General features: G+C 40.5%; 1 protein-coding gene across 1 annotated transcript in view; it reads left to right on the top strand.

Moving 5' to 3' along the window:
- The window catches only part of Negr1 (neuronal growth regulator 1), a 661,063-nt gene that overhangs the window by 265,068 nt on the left and 375,574 nt on the right, over window positions 1-20,421 (top strand). The window contains exon 2 of the mRNA XM_050149512.1: window positions 5,800-6,032. Within this exon, the coding sequence (XP_050005469.1) occupies window positions 5,800-6,032 (233 nt within the window). The remainder of the gene's footprint in view (window positions 1-5,799; window positions 6,033-20,421) is intronic.

Here is a 20,421-nt window from a genome sequence, read left to right as displayed (position 1 = left end):
GTGCCGTGCTAAGGCTGCCTTTGTGTGTGCATCAGACATTTCAGAGTGTGTGCATCAGTCATTTCAGAGTGTGTGCATCAGTCATTTCAGAGTGTGTGCATCAGGCATTTCAGAGTGTGTGCATCAGACATTTCAGAGTGTGTGCATCAGACATTTCAGAGTGTGTGCATCAGACATTTCAGAGTGTGTGCATCAGACATTTCAGAGTGTGTGCCACCTAGAAGTCGCCTTCTGCCTCTGTGACCATGTTACTCGTTGTAAATGGGCGTAATGGTAGTGTTGGCTAGACCTAAATAATTCCAAGATTTGTCATGTATAAATGAAAAAAAATACATAACATGCTTAGAAGAGTATCTGTTACTTGGTGATGTCAGAGAGCAGTTGTAGAAAACTCAAAATCCACAACCAATTGTGTGATTTTGTTTCTCATAATTGCATTTGAGTTAGTTTATTGTAGGTGGAGACTGCTCATTCATTTCCCAACTACGCAAACTGAAAATAATCACACAGTAACTGTGTTAATTACAATATTATTTAACCAATAGCTTAAATGTATTTACATCTTAAATTAACCCATTTCTATTATTCTGTGTATTTCCACAAGGCTCTGACTTATTGGGTAAAGTTCTGGCCTCTGTCTCCTTGATTCTACCTATTTCCTCTCTATGTCTGTTCTGACTCCCCACCTGACTTTATTTTGCCTTGCCATAGGCCCAAAGCAGATTCTTTATTAACCAATGGTAATAAAACATATTGAATCCCACATAACCTCCCCTTTTATGTCTAATTAAAAGGAAGGTTTTAACTTTAACATAGTAAAATTACACATATCAAAACAGGTATCAAGCAAGAAGTATAGTTACAATATTTAGTCCATTTACATTTGGCAAAATAAGGAAAATACTCTGTCATCTATCCTATCTTTGTGAGTCTAAAATTTTATATCTAATTTATCCTTTATCATAACTAAGGAAAGGTATAACTATCTGTCTTCAACTCTTCAAAGACCCCCCATAAGGATATAACATTACCTAAGTTAACAGGAAATGCATTGTAAGCAACTTCCAAAACTCTAGAATTGACAGAGACATCTTGCTGCCTGGACAGTCAAAGTTCTCCTATCACACTGGGACATCTGCCTTCACTTACAGGCCCATAGTATCTGGCAGACTTTTCCATGAAAAGCAGGAAATTTGAAAGATTGTTTTACCTATTTTGGCCGTTTGTCAGTCACTCTTCCATTATATGTATTTTTAATTATTTTTATTGAGCTATATATTTTTCTGTTCCCCTCTCTTTTTCTCCCCTCCCCTTCTATCATCTCCCATCGTCCACATGCTCCCAGTTTACTCGGGAGATCTTGTCTTTTTCTACTTCACCTATAGATTACTCTCTTAGGGTCCTAATTGTTGTCTAGGTTCTCTGGTATTGTGAATTATAGGCTGGTTTTCTTTGCTTTATGTCTGAAAGTCACGTGTGAGTAAGTACATGTGATATTTATCTTTATGGGTATGGGTTACCTCACTCAGTATAATGTTTTCTAGCTCCATCCACTTGCCTACAAATTTCAAGATGTCATTATTTTTTTCTGTTGTGTAGTACTCCATTGTGTAATGGTACCACATTATCTTATCCATTTTTAAGTGTTGTGGGGGCATTTTGGTTGTTTCCAGATCTGGCTATGGCAAATAATGCTACTTACTATGAACATAATTGAGCAAATGTCCTTGTGGCACAATTGAGCATCCTTTGCATATATACCCAAAAGTGGTATTGTTGGGTCTTAAGGAAGGTTGTTTCCTAATTTTCTGAGAAATCACCACTCTGACATCCAAAGGGGCTGTACCAGCTTGCACTCCCACCAGCAATGAAGGAGTGTTCCCTTTACCCCACAACCTCTCCAGCATAAGTTGTCATCAATGTTTTGATCTTGGCCATTCTTACAGGTATAAGATAGAATTTCAGAGTTGCTTTGATCTGTGTTTCTCTGATGACTAAGGATGTTAAGCATTTCCTTAAGTGTCTTTCAGCTATTTTGGATTCCTCTGTTGAGAGTTCTTTCCAGGCCTGCACCACATGTTTATTCACCCTAGTGTTTTCACTTTACTGTGTGTCCTTTGCAAGAATGTCTCTGCAGAGTGAACCAAACTGTCCACGAAGCCACAGGGCAAGCATGGCACTGTGGCTCGTGGCTCGTTTGCTTAGGTTAGAAACCATCTGTCTCTTTCTTTCTGCATCTGTGAAGCAAACACATCTGATGGTGTGAAGTGTCTGTAACATTCCACACAGTGTCTCACGGTTTAGAGACGCTCCTTAAGTCAAACAGTGCAGTTGTGCACATTCACAAGCATGTCTTCAGCTTAGAGCAGCAACTCTCGACTCTCAACTTGTGGGTCATGACCCACACATGAGATAGCCTATATATCAGATTGTTTATATGACAATTCATGATAGCAAAGTTACAGTTATGAAGTAGCAAAAATCAGCTACAGAGAAACAACCATCACGAAAGAACAGTAAGGTCAGAAATACATGGAGGACCTCACTACCCAGAATGTCTTGGATAACACAGGCAATTTTGTTTTTCTTTAGAGTGAAATAGGAGGCCTCAACTTGGCCTGACTGTTAAAAGTTCCCACTGTATGGGGGAAAGGGCCCTGGTTACAGGTGTTGGGTGTTGGGGGAGGCTGCTTATCAGCTGGGGGCAAGGATACATAGTCAGAATGTTATTCCCCACTTCTTGGTCTGCACCATTCACAATTCAGGGCATGCTGTGCCATTCACATTATAAATCCTATATAGATCAGGTTTTATGGGGACTTCTATTTGTGGATTCCAGATATCATAAAACAAAATAACAACAACATCAAAATATTAAAGCACCTAGAGTTCAGAAAAATAGATATTTATAACAGTTCCTCATTTGGCTGTCACCCCCATCCCACTATGCCTAGTGAACTTCAACTCCTTAGTGGATTTCTTAACTCATAAATAGCGCCTTGTGTTGTAAAGGGAAATGCTTTGGTGGAGAAGGAAGAAAAATAACATGACTATGAAATGTCGAATTTGCAAGGACTTCATATAATAATGCTAGAAATAATAAGACACACAATGTGTGTGTGTGTGTGGACTTGCCCTATTTAATGTGTTTCATGCAGCCATTGCCTTAACCTTAAAGCTACATGCATTTACTACCTACAGCCTGTTGCTTTAGAAAACCCCATGTCTTGCCCAGCCTGATTATCCTCAATTTGTAAAATTCCACATACAGTAATTTTAGTTTATGAGAGTCTGTTAAGTGTGATTGAGAATAAAGGTGTAGAAATACATGGAACTGATCAAAAGCTGTATTTATGTCTGATTCTCATTTGAACAATTTTCTAAGCATGTGCCCTGAAGAGCATTGGGTTGGAGCCAATGATAGTTATGGGCTGTTGCTCTTCCAGCCAAGGATACTAACAGAACCTTTTTTGCTATTCTCTTTGGCAAAGGCCAAAAACCAGTTCTTCTGTGGTGTCCTCTGCAGCTCCAGAAAAAGGAATGAAGTTTGTGTCTGGATGTGCTAGCTAATGTGGGGAGTCCTCTTCACCCCAGATGCAAGCAAAGGTTTGCCTGTCTCCAGAGAAAGAGAACTGCCCAGAAGAGTCTCCAAATCTCATGGCAAAATACCCATCCCTAATGAATTTTCTGCTTCCTTTAGAATAGACAGGTTAAGTAATCTGTTACGTTCACTAAATAAGAAATTACTCGCAGTAACATCTGCAACATCCTAATCATCTTTCCATATCTAAAATGTTTAAGTCTTTGATCTGCATTGCTGTGGAAAGGGCATCAGATGTGGGTTTTAAAAAGACTTGTTTGCAAATGCAATCCTGCCACCCAACAATGGAGTGTCTTGGGGAACTCATAACCTCCACATCTCTATTTATTTTATAGGGGTAAATGCTGCAGCAAGCCATGACCTCCAGGGCTATGATAAGCACCTTTCTATATAAAATGCCAGGAATTCAGAGGTCACACAAGGAGCATTTGAAGGACCCACTTAATAAATATAGAGAGTTCAACCTGAGAGCAGCAATGGATATGATCTTGTTTAATGAGAAATATGTCCCTCTATCTTCTTTCTGTATATTATTAAGAATTAATAATACACTGCAATTGTTTAATTATAGCATTAAAGAGGTTTTATTTTCTTCATTAAATACATAAGGAATAGCTTTTCAATTAAAAATGACCTTTACAACCCCACCGCTTTGGATTCTGTAGATGGGGAAGCTGGCTGCAAATTAGATTCTTCTGGAACCTTGTTCTTTGTTAGCCCCCTGATTAGTTTCATAAACTTGGTAGTGGCTGCCAGTTGCCTTCAGCTCGCAATTTTGTAGCAATCTCAGACTCTGTGTTCAATCCCCCAAGGTGTTCCGTTGGAAAGGCTGTCAGACTGTTCAAATGAATGTGTTCTTTTTTCTGTAGCAGTGCTTTGTACTCATTTAAGAAAACTAGTCTTTAATTTGTAACAGAACTTTTTCAAAATGAAACATTGAATTTCAGGCCTCAGCAAAATCACTGGCGTATGACCCCAGCCTTCTGTTCCTGTCTCATCCTGCTGCCTTCTATTGAACATAGGATTGGGTTTCTAAGCATTTGTTCTAGAATCTCACTTTGAGTAGCAATCTTCAGGTTTGGCTGTATGATGCACTACCATCAAGCTTGTTGTCATTGGCCATCTCCGAATTGTCTCCAGTCCTATCCTTCCTCTCTCCCACTCCACACCTCTTGCTTCTGTGAAGCTGGTTCTCCCACCTTAAGGTCCACAGAGTGATATCTGTGTTACAGTGACTTCCACACCCCTCTGTACATCTCAGCCCACCTTCCAGAAAGTCTTGCTATATCCGTTCTCGACACCCTCTGTTTGCCTGAGAGCCTTGGGTTTCTCGTGTACCTTGTCTGATTTCATCTATACCTCCTCTCCTCTGTGCAGTCACTAAAGACTGCTTGCCTGTCTTTGTTACCGGGTGCCAGCTTCTAGAGAACAAGGACCATACACATTCCCAGCTACATAGCGGTTTGTTGATAAGTAAATGTCTCACGGGGGGGGGGGGGGATCAACCTAGTTGACACTTTGCTGAAAATAAAACACAGTTTTGTCACTAAAGTCAGCTGCACACTGATGACAGCAACCGTTTGGTAAAAGCAGCTTATATCTTGTAAATTGAAGGTCATAGTAAGTTTTTACAAGCTTGCTACTCAGCAGATTTTTCCAAGGATTATCAGCTCTGTGGTGCTCTTCGGCTTTCTATAGATGGTTTATTTTATTCAGAGCTAGACCAGCTCAGAGCTTTCTCACTCAGACCTCTTCTGCTCCTATAGTGTCAAAGAAGCAGTATTTCACATAGAAGTGTGTGGACTTTGCTTATATTTCGGAATCATATAAACAGAGAGAGAAAATGGGATGAGAGTTTGACTCTGAACTGAAGGACAGGCACATACATGCACAATAAATTTTATAAACATAGAGAATTGTACTGAGCATCAGTAAACTGAGCCTCAGTGCACAGTGCATCCAGGATGGGTGAGCATCAGCAGCTTCACATCTCCTAAATGTATGATATCACATCTGCTGCTCTGTTGCTATTCACTGCGTGGAAAGGACACGCATAACAAAGATGATATCATCCATTCTCATTTTGAATAACAGTTCCCTCTCTCTTTTCTCCCTTCCCTCTCTCCCTTCTCCCTCCGCCCTCCTCTTCCCTTCCTCCCTCCATCACCCTCACCCTTCCCCCATCCCTCCCTGTTTAGGTGTTACTTGGAGGATGGAGCTTCAAAGGGTGCCTGGCTCAACAGGTCAAGTATCATTTTTGCTGGAGGTGACAAGTGGTCTGTGGACCCTCGAGTTTCCATTTCCACGTTGAATAAAAGAGACTACAGCCTGCAGATACAGAATGTGGATGTGACGGACGATGGCCCGTACACCTGCTCTGTGCAGACCCAGCACACGCCCAGGACCATGCAGGTCCACCTCACTGTGCAAGGTGAGTGCATCCTGAGGAGCTGCTGTGGAGGGCTGAGCCCGGAATGTCTATTGTTAAGATACCAAAAATGTGTGTCTTGTATGTTTCCAGGAGGGCTGCCCTGTGAAACTTGACGTGTGAAATATTTAACATTGATATCGAGATGACTCAGAAGCAGCTACCAATATTCAAAATGTTGTCATTATCCTATGAATTATCTTCTAGGTTCCATTAAAGGATAATGGCTATGTAGATCCAGGAATCCCCACTTACAAGAACAAGCAATGGCCATTAATGCCACATTACGGTTTTTGTATATGATATATTACATATTCTCCCTGGAGTCATCTCTGAGATAAATCTTGGGGAACCCGTAATTGGTACATTAAAATAAATACTTAAAAACCCAGAGCAGATAAGTTGAGAAGTGAAAGCCTTGTGAATTGTGGGTGGTAACTCTAAAAGTCACCTTCCCCAGCCTTCCTACACATTGCCTCTCTGCTTGCATTTGAGAGACAATGTGAAGTGTAGCTTTCTGGAATAACTCAAGTTAGATATAAATAGAGTCATTGGAAAGATATTCCCTGGTGCCTTTTGATTGCTTGAACTTCAGAGGATAACAGTACTAGTCAACCAGTAATCTGTAAATACACATTTTTTTTTGAACTTTCATACTTAACTGTGAGAGCCCGAGTTCGCCAATGCAAACACTCTTCAAGAAAACATAGGACCATGATCAGAGAGGGTGAAATTTGCATACTTTTGCACCTTACATAATGCACTTGTCCTTAAGTTTATAAGTGTTGGCTGCATGGAAACATTTTGCTTTCTGGATCTCAAAGTGATGCTGAGATAATCATGAGTAAACGTAGTAATGGAATGAACGACGGCATGGTCTACTCATGTGTAGGCTTTTCTCTTCGGGCTGCCAACTCACTCCCAAATCATGACATGGAAAATTGTTATTAATTATTAACACTCAGCCTTAGCTTAGGCTTGTTTCTAGCTAGCTCTTTTTTTCAACTTAGAATTACCCATATCTATTAGTCTATGTACTGCCCGTTCTGCTTCCCTGCCTCCCCTTGTCTAGCTGGCTCCTCCAGCTGTCTGTGTGGCTCCATTTTCTTTCTACCCACCAGACCCGACTATCCTTCCTCTGCATAGCTGTTGACCTTTCAGCTTTTTCCAGGGGAGGGGAGAGTAAATATTTGGATGACAATGCATAAGGCAGTGCAGCTCTGACATTGGTTTGTCCTTTACAACCCGCAGGCTTCCAGGCTGCATTTCTCAATATGAAATGCATCCTGATTTTATTCTCTATCTTCCCATGTCACACGCCTGTGTGCAAACTGGACAAGGGGACTCGCGCCCTTTCCCAGCACCCATTTAATTCCCTTGGTGTTTATTTTCAACTTTTTTTTTATTGCAGAGACTGTTTTACACAGTTAAGCACTTTTAAAGAGCTTGTCTGCCTTCCCAGATAGTTCCTGTAGGTCATTTGATGATCATGAACTTCTGAGCAGTTAAGAATGAGCTTGCTGAGTGCTTGTCAGTATATTTTGTTCCTTTAGAAATAGAAAAAAAAAATCCATGCAACTGTTTTGAAGGTATGCCATGAGATCAAATTAAAAGCTAATAATTTTACAGTATTTATGAACATAATTACTTATTATAAGTTGATTGACATGTGGGCCATTTTCCAATTACAGTAATAAAGCTCATGGAATACATTAATAGGCTTGTCAGTCAACTCAAGAACTAAATAAATGCCATAAAATGTTAATCCTACTTAAGTTACATTTCTTCTCAATGAGCAAAAATAAATGGATAGTCATAGACACTCAGGCTTATCTGGATAATTTTGAAGGATATGCCCTTTGCCAAATGACTTATCTATCCTTCATCCACCAAGATAAAGAAACTGAGCAACTGAGGCAAGAATGCATGTGCTACACACCTGTCAACAAACCTCATTTTCATTGTGTAGCCTTCTACTTAGGAGATCTAGATTTAAAACATTATTTTAGAAGGTAGACTAAAAAAAAAATAGAGGTTCTTATGAACACAGAAACGACATGGAGAATTTATTGCTGCTGTTGCTGCCTTTAAATTATGTATATGAACAAATAGAACAATAGAGGAACGAGCACATATTAGCCCCACATTGAGGGCCAATTTGTAGAAAGCTGCTTGTTTGTTTCCTGACTGCCCAGACTCCCAAAATAACCACAAAGAAACTATATTAATTAAATCACTGCTTGGCTCATTAGCTATAGCTTATTATTGGCTAATTCTTACATCTAAATTTAACCCATTTCTAGTCATCTGACTATCGCCATGTGGCTGTGGCTTACCAGGTAAAGTTCTGGTGTCTGTCTCCAGTGGGACTACATGGATTCTTTCTGACTCTGCCTCCTTTCTTCTAGCATTTAGTTTAGTTTTTCCCATTTAACTCTACTCTTTTGCCCTATCTCAGGCCCCAAACAGCTTCTTTATTAACCAATGGTATTCACAGCATACAGAGCACAGAGGTAAAACTCAACACATCTGAGTTCTATTTCCAAATTTCCCTTAAAAAGTGGATGATTTAATAACTAATAGTATTCTGACTAGAAAAACTATTCAGGCCACTTGAGTTAAACTCATACACCCATGAAATTCAAAGAATGTGATGTCATAGTTGATATTAATATAGAAAATTAGCAAATGCGGTCAATAGAAGGTTAATTTCTCGTTGATCATATACAATATAGTGTGGATAAATTGAAATCTCTAGTCATGTGAATTTTTTTTGACCATGTGAAGCAATGCCAACTAAGAATAAAAACACAAAGGAATGAAAGTGTAGTTTCAAGTCACAAATCCCAGTGATGATTCTGGATGACGGGAAATGGCACACAAATATATTCCATGTTAAATACTCATTTATGGAATTTGATCTTCCAGTGTGGGCCCGGTACCTAATTCCTTTCCTCCTTGTGGCAGCACATCTGAAAGGGCACCTTCTATTGGCTCAAGATGTCAGAGGCATCAGACCACCGTGGTGGGAAGTTTGTGATACATTAAGGCAAAGGTGTCCTCAATCCCTCTGGCCCCTGCATCATTTCTTCTCCCTCTTCTGCTGGGTTCCCTGAGCTTTAAGAGGAGGGACTCAGGGGAGATCTCCAATTTGGGCTCTTTCTCCACCTAATGTTTGGCTGTGGGTCTCTGTATCTGCTTCTGTCAGCTGCAGATGGTAGCCTCTTTGATGACAATTGTGTAAGTCACCAACCTATGAGTATACCGGAATATCATTAGGAATCGTTTCCTTGACATGTTTTGTTTGGGGGGGGAGGGGCGGTTCTTTCTTTCTTTGTTTTGGTTCGTTGGTTGGTTGGCTTTTGTCAACCGTGTTTGGTTCTTTCCTAGGTGTCTGGGCTATCCAGCCTCAGATTCCTGGCCATCCAGGCATTTTCAGATGTGTGCTCCCTCTATATGACAAGGGCCTCAAATTGGAGGAGTCATTGGTTGATTACTCCCTTGAAATCTGCACCACCATTATCCCAGGACATCTTACAGTTCAAAGAGATTACAGGTCAAAGGTTTTGTGCCTGGGTTGGTGTCCCAGTCCCACACCTGGAAGCCTTGTCTACCTACAAAGAATAGCTGGTTCAGGCTCCAGATCCTCCATTACTAGGAGTCATCTCAGAGAAGTGAACCTCAGTTGAGAAAATGCCTCCAGAAAATCAGGATGTAAGTCAGCAAGCCTCTAGAACATTTTCATAATTAGTGATTGATGGGGGAGGGTACAGCCCATTGTGTTGGTGACATTCCTGGGCTGGTGGTTCTGGATCTATAGGAAATCATCAGGCTGAGCAAGGCATGAGAACAAGCCAGCAAGCAGCACTCCTTTTGGGCCTCTTTGTCAGTGCCTGTCTCCAGGTTCCTACCCTTGTTAGAGTTCCTGCCATGATTTCCTCCAAAGATGGGTTATGGTGTGTAACTCTAAGGAAAACAAATTCATTCCTCCCCAGCTTGCTTTGGGTCGTGTCGTTTCACCACATGAAATAGTAACTCTAATTTAAGACAGAGTCCAACATCTTCTGTGATGCTTGAGGAAAATTTTTAGTTGTAAATCCTTATGAAAATAAAAATGTAATTGTATGCTTGTCACAAAATTGATATTTACATTTTATAAGGGATGAGTGAGAGAAGAAGAAAAAAAATAGTACAAGCTAGATTTGAATCGTCCAGCATCTGGGGTACATGGTGTGATAATACGAGACCCAGTGGTTACAGAGAGCCCTTGCTCTATGTTGTCATTTGAGGAGACTATGTGGCTTCTGTACTGTCTACGCACTTTGGAAGGACTTTGGTTTCCAGTGTCCCTAACTCCCTGAAGTTGCCTTGGCCACCCACGATTCACCTTGCGGTTATATGCATAACTATCTTAAAGGCTGCCTACGTGGACACAAAACCTGCCATCCTTAGATCAGGCTCCTAGGTCTTGCTTTGAAATCTGTGGAAAAGCCTCTGTGACCCCACAGCTCTGACATGTTTTATGTCTGCAAAGTCGACTTCATGAAGATAATGTCAAGAACTGTTTGCCAATGTGACATCTTCTTACTGCAGCTTGTATGAAGGCTGTGTCAGTTTCTGAATACCTGAGTATAGGACCCAGAACAATCATGTAAAGGCAGTCGCTTGTCAAGAAAGGCCCTCCAGGCAGTCTGTGCTGCACAGGGAAAGTCTTCCACATGTACTGACAACTCTGCACTCTGCAGCCTGCATTAGATGGGGTCTGCTGAGGTCCCAAGTGCACCTTAGTCATCTCTGATGTACTCCCATGAGAAGGACATGGATCCTCTTCTGTTGAACTAATTTCTTTGTCAACCATCATCTTGTGTCCACAGATTCCAACCACCCATTTTCTGGGCACACTGCTTGTCATTTACTTTATCTCTGCTTTTTAAACTTAATTATCACCAGAGACATGTCTGAAAGTGAAGAGCAGTCACTACACCAAGTCCCAAATTCTATTCAAATTCATGTTTTCTTGAGTTCTATATTTAAATTCAATATAATTAAAAATTTTAAAAACACCTAAGACATGGAAAAAATATATGGTTTCTGATCTTCATTTTAATACAGTCTTATTGTTTAATTCTCTAAGATTTTTATGCTGACCAAAGCCCCAATCAGAAAAAACATTAACTTTTTAAATTTTGAAACTGTGAGTGGGGTGTCCACAGAGGTAAGAAGTATTAGATCCCATGGAACTGGAGGTACAGGTGCCCCCACGTGTGCTGGGAATCATACTTAAGTCCTCTGCAAGATCAGGGTATGCCTTAACCGCTGGGCTGTCTCTCTGTCCTCTGTTAGCACAAACCTTTACTGGTCAAGGTACTGTCAGAATTTTTTGTTCTGAGTCTCCTAAAATTTCGTGTTACCCCTCCTTACAATATTCTAGGTCTTATCTAGCCTGTTTTTTTTTTTTAATCCTCTCATAAAGCACTATACAGCTTCTGAAACAGCAATGAACCAAGTCCTGGAGCCAATTTTTCACATTAGTGACTCATCTCTGTGGCCAAAGAGAAACACGTGGGGGGATCACTTAGATTTTCCTTTTCAAAGTTCATGGGTCTTTCACTGTGAGATGTCTTGGTAGAAAAAAAAAAAAAAACATTCCCATCATGGAATTCAAGGAACAGAGGACAGGGATTGAAAGATGCCTTCCACTAGGACACATCCAATGACTCTTATCCACCAAATAGGTCTCGTCATCCCTCAAGAATTTCATAACGCTATAAATCATCGATGGTTTGAACCATCCACTACATCAGAGCCCTCACGATCTAATCATCTCTAAACAATGCCTTCACAGCCACAACCAGACAGGGGCTTCACTAAGCACCTGGGTTCTTGTCAATCCGATCAAACTGTCCCAAAATATTAACAATCTCTTAACTCTTTCCGGAGGATATATTCTAGGTGCCTTCGTGAAAACACGTAAATCTTAGTTAGAATGGCATAAGGCTCTTGTCATGGGCATCTCCGGGTTCTTGGAATACAGGCAGCAAACAGCATGGGGGGAAGGGGGGCCACTTTTTTTGACTTTTTTTTAAATTTTTTTATTGAGAATAAGAAAAAAAAGTTTCCGCCTCCTCCCAGCCTCCCATTTCTCTCCCCCTTCCCCCACTCCTCTCTCCCTCCCTCTCCAATCCAAAGAGCAGTCATGGTTCCCTGCCCTGTGGAAAGTCCAAGGTCCTCCCCCCTCCGTCCATGTCTAGGAAGGTGAACATCCAAACTGGCTAGGCTCCCACCAAGCCGGAACATGAAGTAGGATCAAAACCCCTTGCCATTGACCTTGGCTTCTCATCAGTCCTCATTGTTCGCCATGATCAGAGAGTCCGGTTTTATCCCATGCTTTTTCAGTCACAGTCCAGCTGGCCTTGGTGAGCTCCCAATAGATCAGCCCCACTGTCTCAGTGGTCCTGACATCCTTGCTCGTGTTCTCCCTCCATCTGCTTCTCATTGGGACCTTGGGAGCTCAGTCCAGTGCTCCAGTATGGGTCTCTGTCTCTATCTCCATCCATCACCAGATGAAAGTTCTATGGTGATATGAAAGATATTCGTCAGTAATGCTATAGGATAGGGTCATTTCAGGTTCCCTATCCTCAGCTTCCCAAGGGACTAACTGGGGACATCGCCTTGGGCTCCTGGGAGCCACTCTAGGTTCAAGTCTCTTGCCAACACTAAGGTGGCTCTTTTAACTAAGATATGTGCCTCCCTGCTACCCTATCCAACCTTCCTTTATCCCAATCTTCCTGTTTCCCCAAGATCCCCCAATCCTCCCCTTCTTACTTTTCTAAGGGGAGACAGGAAGGGGGGCCACTTTTGAGGATCATTTCCAATTCAGACTCATCAGGGCCTGCTTAGAGGGCCCAGGAGTCAATTCATGGATTTAAGGCAGTGAGCACAAGACATTTTTCCTGAGCATACTGTGAGATAAGTATCCTGGCCGTGTCAGGCTGAGTGCCTTCTGAAGCAGCTGGCGAGTGTCCAGGGCACAGAGCAGCTCTACTCCCTGTCTCTGCAGCTCTGTCTGTGTCTTCATTTTTGTCACAGTGGTCAAGTGCAAGGGTCTTCCCCCCATTCGAATCCACGGCTCTCCCTTCTTTCAGAGAGTTCTACACCGGGATCCAAAACTATAACAATCGTGAGGTTTGTGCCTGGCTGAGACAATGTTTGGCAAATGCATTTGGAAAGATAGAAAATTCAAATACCATGCATTATTAACACTTTTATTATGGAAGGGATTTTAAGTGGCTTATAAAGAAGTATTTATTCTTCCAGAACAAACAGAAGAAATGGGAGCCAAGATAAAGAAAGTGAGCATGCGACATAGTCAGAGGTGCGCCTACATAGTAAAATATCTGCGATATATATATGTACATATATATGCATTATGAATATATATGTGTGTGTATATATTAGAGTGTTATAAAATATTTAGCCCTGAAATTTTTAGCAGTCAGTACAGGGAGGAAAACAAGATCAACTGTTCATTTCATGGTCCATAAGGTTAAACACTTTCTTGGTGTCCTGATCCTGTTATTCAGAGAGAAAGAAGCTTCTCGGAGACTCTTCCAGACTCTCATGAAGTCAGGACCATCTCAGCAGTAAGGAAAGCAGGATGCAGTGTCAGCCCCTGGGTCATTCATTGCAGGGAAGTGAAAAATTAAATAAGTAAAATTCAATAAGATACCATTTTAATAACACAGAGATATCTTTTGGTTATTGTCTTAACCTGGAAATAAATCTTAGAACTTAATGTTCTCCGGGTGACCTTCCATCAGCTCATTTATCTTGGTGATTCTTTCATGTATCAAGTGCCGGTGTCTTAAAACTCTCCTTAACCACTGAGCTTCAGAAAAGCACTATTAGCGTGGACATGGATGTAAACCCATGGTGTTTAAAGACGAGTTTTTCTTAACTTGGTGCTAATGACATTTTTGTGAATGAAAAAAGCTTGGCTGTGCACAGCAGGGCCAGTGACAGAACACGTGGGTTAGGGAGGCACCTAAAGAGCAACCCAGTGCCATGGCCTGCCTTCCCAAAAGGTTCAATTGGGAAGAAAATCCTAGCACTGAAACCACAGGTGTAGACACTGGGTGCATCAGGTCATGGCAGCCTGTCCTCTGTAGCAGCCAACACCTCAAACTTTTCTACAAGTAACAAGAAGAAACAGAGAAACCTTATCAGCACGAGGAAAGCATACTAGAGACCCCATGTTCATGGATGGCACTTACATGACCCCACATTGAAGTTTAGTTTATATACATGGGGAAAGAATATTCATGCCCAGGAGCCCAGGTTAGATATGACTTGAAACACAAAGAAATGGGCAAATATTCCTAAGACAAGACAGTATTTTCAGTGCAAAAGCAAACAGTCAAATAGCTAAAGGTTAAAAATATCAGTTGTTTCATAAATTTGCTGAATGTTATCTGTTTAGCCCTAGATCCTTTACCTTAAGGCATTATAATCTCATGGCTTGCCAAAAAAGCTGACAAAGTTACACAGTAGGCTCCTAGACACAAGGCAAAGCTTAACACTGGGAAAACATCTGCCTTGGCACTCTGGTATTTGTACACAGTTTTCTCTGTATACAACTGTATATAACTGTTGGTGATGGTCTGTGAATTCCCTTTGCCCATAATGAGATCACATCCTCATCTTTACAGCTTAGATAAAAAGGTAAAATAGTAGAGTAAAATATGATGGCTTCCCCACCTCCATTCTGAGGTACTTCGACTACTATGAAATATCTAATATTTGAAATATCTGGGACTTTGTTGTTGGGGTCATGTCGGATACCAATACTGTTCAGAAATGATGCCTGACTTACGAATCTTTGGGTAGTGTCTTTTCGGTCCTTTTGTGAACTCTACTTCAGCTAAGCTATCACTAAAACGCTCCCAGTTAGCTCAGGTCTATCATCTGCACTTAGAAAGAGCTCGTGTTCTTAGGCAATGTCCTTTTGCATAACTACTAAAATGTAAAACACATTGGTTGGCATTTATGGCTTTCCCTTTCACACAGCCCACCCTATCAGACTAGCTATGCTTGTAAGGCAGGTTGCCCAGATCCGCTTCCAAGAAACACTCTTCCGTCTATTCAAATGCACCTACGTAACTGAAGTTGGTTGAACTAGAACAACTCACAAAAAAAAAAAAAAAAGTTAATGGAGGTATTTTTAGTAAAATCCTTATTTAAACATTGGTTTTATCCACAAGATAAATTTTCTTCTAAGTATTATTTCTTTTATATTTTTGAAAGTAGGATTACTAAGCATTAGTTTTCTACAATTGAGGTAAAAGGACAAAATTGAAAGAGGATTTATATCAATAGCTGATATTTTTCTTTTGCAAAAAATACTTCTGTAAGTGCCATTTTTCCCCATTCAAAAATTAGTTTGTAAAAATTTAAATACTAACAAAAACTATATTAGAAAACTTTTGCTAAAAATCTATAATGTACTAATCACCATATATCAGTGACTCTCAACCTTCCTAATGCTGTGACCCTTTAGTATGCACAGTTCCTCATTTTGCCGTAACCCCCGGGCATAAAAATCATTTCTGTCGCTAGTTCATGACTGTAATGCTGCTACTGTTATGAATTGTAACTAGTCACGAGTATTTTTGGAGGTAGATGTTTGCCAAAGGGGTTGTTACTTACAGGTTGTAACCACTGCTATACACAACGTGCACATGTGTTGGTGTGATTTCTTATAAGTTTAGCTTTGGCAGCCCATCGCGAGTTATGTAGCTGAAGGTCAGAGAAAACCTTGCAGACTTTAAAAGGATTCTGATTGTGGAATGATCAAATCTTAATTCTAGAACAAATCTCATAATGACTTTAGGGTTTGAAACAGCTCTTACCTTTGTTGCATCACATGAGTTCACCACAGTGTTTGTTCTGAGCACAAAAAAAAAAAAGCAGCTCAGACTACTACACTGTACTTCAGAAAGTAAGTGCGAAATTAGTGTATCTGTGGATTGAACTTTGTTAGAATATTTGATTATGAAAAAGTGCTGTTAGTGTTGCCTGCTTAAGCTTCATAAACAACCATTTAATAGATGACTATTAGCTTGCAATCTGGATAGAATCTCCAGCAACTTCTGAAATTAGATAAGTATAGTGTTGCCATTTTATACTACATATTTATGTGAAGAGGATAACATGTTCAGAGTCAAAATATTGGTCAGCTCTGACAAAAGGTGAAGATACTTACATCCTGGCATATAAAATATTCAGTTGAAATTTAATTCTTCATGCAAAACTAAGAAACACATCTACCTCATTAGTATATGATGTTTCATCCTTAAAACTGATGAAATTATAGTCATACTAATAAGTCTTTTTAAAGTGATTTTTTTAATTTGTTGTCAGTAATGTTTAAAAATATACCTACTTTATAAACCTCTCTATCCAGAGCTGTCGGAAAGTTCGCCAGGTGGTATAAAGAGTGCAGGAAACTTTGTTACAAATGTTCATGCTCATTGGACAGCAAGAGACATTGGAGTGAAGCTATCCAAATTGTATGGATAGATAACACACAGTGCAGCTCCCATATGATGTTTTATAGAAGGAAGTGGAGATAATGCAAAATATGTGAAAGTAATTCCTTTGCTGTGGACAGTTTTTGCCCTGCCAAGTCCTATAGCCGTTCAGCCCCAAAGAAATACACAGAGGCCTATATTAATTATAAACTGTTTGTCCTATTGCTCAGGCTTATTATTTACTAGCTCTTACAACTTGAATTAACCCATAGTTATTGTTTTTGTTTAGCCATGTGGCTTGGTACCTTTCCTCAGTACAGTATTCTCATCTTGCTTCCTCTTCATCTGGCTGGTGACTCCATCTCTGCCTTTCCTCTTTCCAGAATTCCCTTAGTCTGGTTGCCCTCCTATACTTCCTGCCTGGCTACTGGCCAGTCGGTGTTTTATTAAACCAATATGAGTGACAAATCTTTACAGAGCTTTCTCAACATCACTTTGCTAACTAGGAACCGCCCCAATAAGGAAGGTCACACTTCAATGCCTTGGCACCTTTATGAGCTCGATAATAGACTGTGGAAGTGGCAGAGGCAGAGGCCAGTGGGTTTTATCATTTGTAATTAGGGCTGATCAGAAGTTCTGCCTGTGTCTTTCATCTCTAAGTTTTCAGTCACTCCGCTAGAATGAAGTGACAGTATCTGGGAATGGGTGTGCAGAGAGAGGGATTCTGATGCAGCCTTCATTCATCTAGAGACCAAGGAAAACGGTGCTGCCATTTCTGATAACATATACTTCAGAGTAGCATTTGAATATATTTTAAAGTAGTTAGACGTGGAATGGAGAGAAAACCAAGGAATTAAAAGCCCTTATTGCTCTATAGAAAACATAGTTCCCAACACCCAGGTGGTGGTTCATACTGTCTTTAACTCCTGTCCCAGGGGATCCCATGCTGCTTCTGCCCTCCATGGGCATTGGATGGACAGGGAGTATAGACATTCATGCAGGCACACACTTATATAAACAAAATAAAATGAATATCAAATAAAATTTTTAGTGAATTTTAGATTAAACATTCAAGAAATTTTTGGCCATTAAAACCTTTTAATGGCAAGTGGATATTTATGACAATTTTTAAGACTCATGGCTTAGAAAGTTTCTTATGCTTAGAACATGGCTTCACATGTGTATGTCTTCTGTGTATGTGTGTCTGTGTATATGTCTGTATGTATACATTCTTGTGTGTGTATTTTCTTATGTATGTCTGTATATATGTTTGTGTGTGCACATGCATGCATGTATGTGTGTGTTTGTATATATGTCTCTGTGTGTGCATGCATGCATGTGATGTCTCTGTGTGTGCTTGCATGCATGTGTGTCTATGTATATGTCTGTGTGTGTACATGCATGTGTGCATGAATGTGTGTGTCTATCTGTGTATATGTCTGTGTGCATGCATGCATGTGTGATGTCTCTGTGTGTGTTAACACTGATTGTGGTTTGCATTTCTATTCTACAATGGTTATTTTTTCACTCATTTTATAATATCTTATTTTTTCCTAAAAAGGAGAAAAATAACCATGTTATACTTGTCAAATCCTAATGCAAAGTGCACTACTGCTATGAAAATTTCTGCATAAATAAAACATTACCAAACATTACCTGCCCTTATTTCAAGAAACTCTGCAAATAAAACCAAAGTCAGTAGAATAAATTACCTTCTCCTAGGATCATTGTAACATGATTTCATCTCTAAAATACTATCTGTCTTTCTTTCTCAATTCATATGTGTAATTAAGTTGTTACTAGAGGCGATTAGGATCTTGCCATTTTCTTTAGTTAAATCTTTAATGCCAGGCCTCCTATAACCTTTATTTGGGGGGGGGGGGAATAAAATACATGAGAGGAGAAAACTGTTAATTATATATAATGTGTCTTTGTGGGTTGTGACAAATAAGAATTTACTGGGTGCAGTTTTAAAAAGAAGATGTGCAGAAATGTCTACTGTCAGTTTACTTTGGAGAGTCAGGGTGACCTCTGCCTCGGGGTCTGCAGCCACATTCATGTCCCCTCTTATCCCTCAGTGTCTTCTGAATAGTGATATGGACAGAGCAGTGGGAAGTCTCAGGGAAGGTGGGGCTGTGCCAGCACCCAGCTGCCAGCTCTCCCACCCAGTGCATCCCAGGCCCTCTGTGGTCATGAACTAATCTGAAGAGTGTGAGACCTGTGCCTCCTGTCTTTGTGTTCTTAGCAGACATTTCAAATGTTGCATTGGCATGCAGCTCCAAAACGCCCTGCTCTGTCATTGTCTCAACTGTTGGGTAGGAACCAGGGTTCTGAGCCTTTGTAACTCACAAACATGTAGGATAGGACCTGAGAAATGAGAATTCAGCCACATTTGTTGATTGGGCACAGGTACATTTTTTTTCTTCCCTGGATGGCATTGTGCCAGCCCATTGCTTAAGCTGACTTAATGTAGAGATTCTATCTTTAAGGCATTAGTACCAGGAATGCTGACATAACAAGAAAAATTTAAATTCAAGGGATTATCCTTGCATTTATGACTCGACTTGCTTATTTTCACTCCGGGTCCTGCATCTTTATCCCCTGCTAATCCTTAGCTATTCACAAATACAGACTGGTGATTGCACATTGAAGTAAAAAAAAATAATAAATGAGATACCAGCATTTGACAAAATGTCTTAGCAATGCTGTTTTCTTTGGGTGGAAAAAGAAATGCTTTACATAAAACAGAGTTAGTTTGAAAGGTCATAGCCAAGGGCCTTAGAACCAAACACAAGAAGAGATTTACATTGGAAAGGCGCCAAAGACACACAATTAAAATTTCTCTCAGTTCTACTCATTATTGCAGTTTTCGCTTAAGCACAAGGATGGAGGAATGCATTAAAAAACCGGGGACAGGATGCTGAAGACAAAAGGGACAGAATCCCAAGTCATTTGTCACCACAGAAATCCATTTGTCAAATTTGCTCTGTGGCCTGTGTCTGCTCTACTTAGCAGTCTTCAAAAGAAGCACAGCCCACTGCTATGGTTTAAATGAACAGGGTCCCCATGAATTCACGTACTGGGCATTCAGTCCCCAGCTGCTGCTGCTGCTGCTGCTGCTGCTGTGTGAAGGGTGTAGAATTTTAAGGCCTGGAGCCTCACTGGAAGAAGGGCCGTGAAGTTCATCACCAGGCCCCACTTCCGGTTCATTCTGTGATTACCTGCTCCCTGCTTTTGCCAAGAAGTACCCCAGAAAATGTTTTAATTTAGTAAGCACCCATGCCACACCTCTTCATCTGGCTATCTGACAAACACAAATAACATTGTGTGAGGCAACAGGCCTGCCAACCTCCTGCCTGGAAGCACCTGTCTCTCCGAGGTGTAAACATAAGCCAGTGCTCGGGTTTGCAGTGGAAATGTCGGGAAGAGCTGGACATTAAGACGTTTCTAGCAGCTTCCCATTCACCAAACACATTCAGAGAACATTATGAGTTTCTTTTGTCCAGAGAGAGAGAGAGAGAGAACCTTGTGCAAGCAAGCCCTTTCCCCTTTCTCTGTGAATCAGGATGCCATTGTTATTGCCCCCATTGATTCCTAGGGATTTCCATTTACCAGGATAGACAATAAAGTTAAACTAAAATATTAGTAAAATTAATTACTCTCTTTTCTCCTGGGGAAATTCTATGTAAGCGGGGGATGTAATAAATTCATACTAATGTTAAGGTTTTGAGCTAGACTAATTGGAAATAATTCCATATTTTGAACCCTAATTATTACTCTAAAATTAGAGAAAGCTATTGTTCACTGACCTCCATCTACTTCTTGGACCCACCCGCGCTCTTCTCTTGCTCTGTGTTTCTACT

The sequence above is a fragment of the Alexandromys fortis genome, unplaced genomic scaffold (genome assembly GCF_014885135.2).
Source record: "Alexandromys fortis isolate MF-2015 unplaced genomic scaffold, M_Fortis_MF-2015_v1.1 scaffold_68, whole genome shotgun sequence".
Taxonomy (NCBI): domain Eukaryota; kingdom Metazoa; phylum Chordata; class Mammalia; order Rodentia; family Cricetidae; genus Alexandromys; species Alexandromys fortis.
The sequence above is the reverse complement of the archived record's forward strand: the minus strand, read 5'-3'. Positions and strand labels throughout refer to the sequence as shown.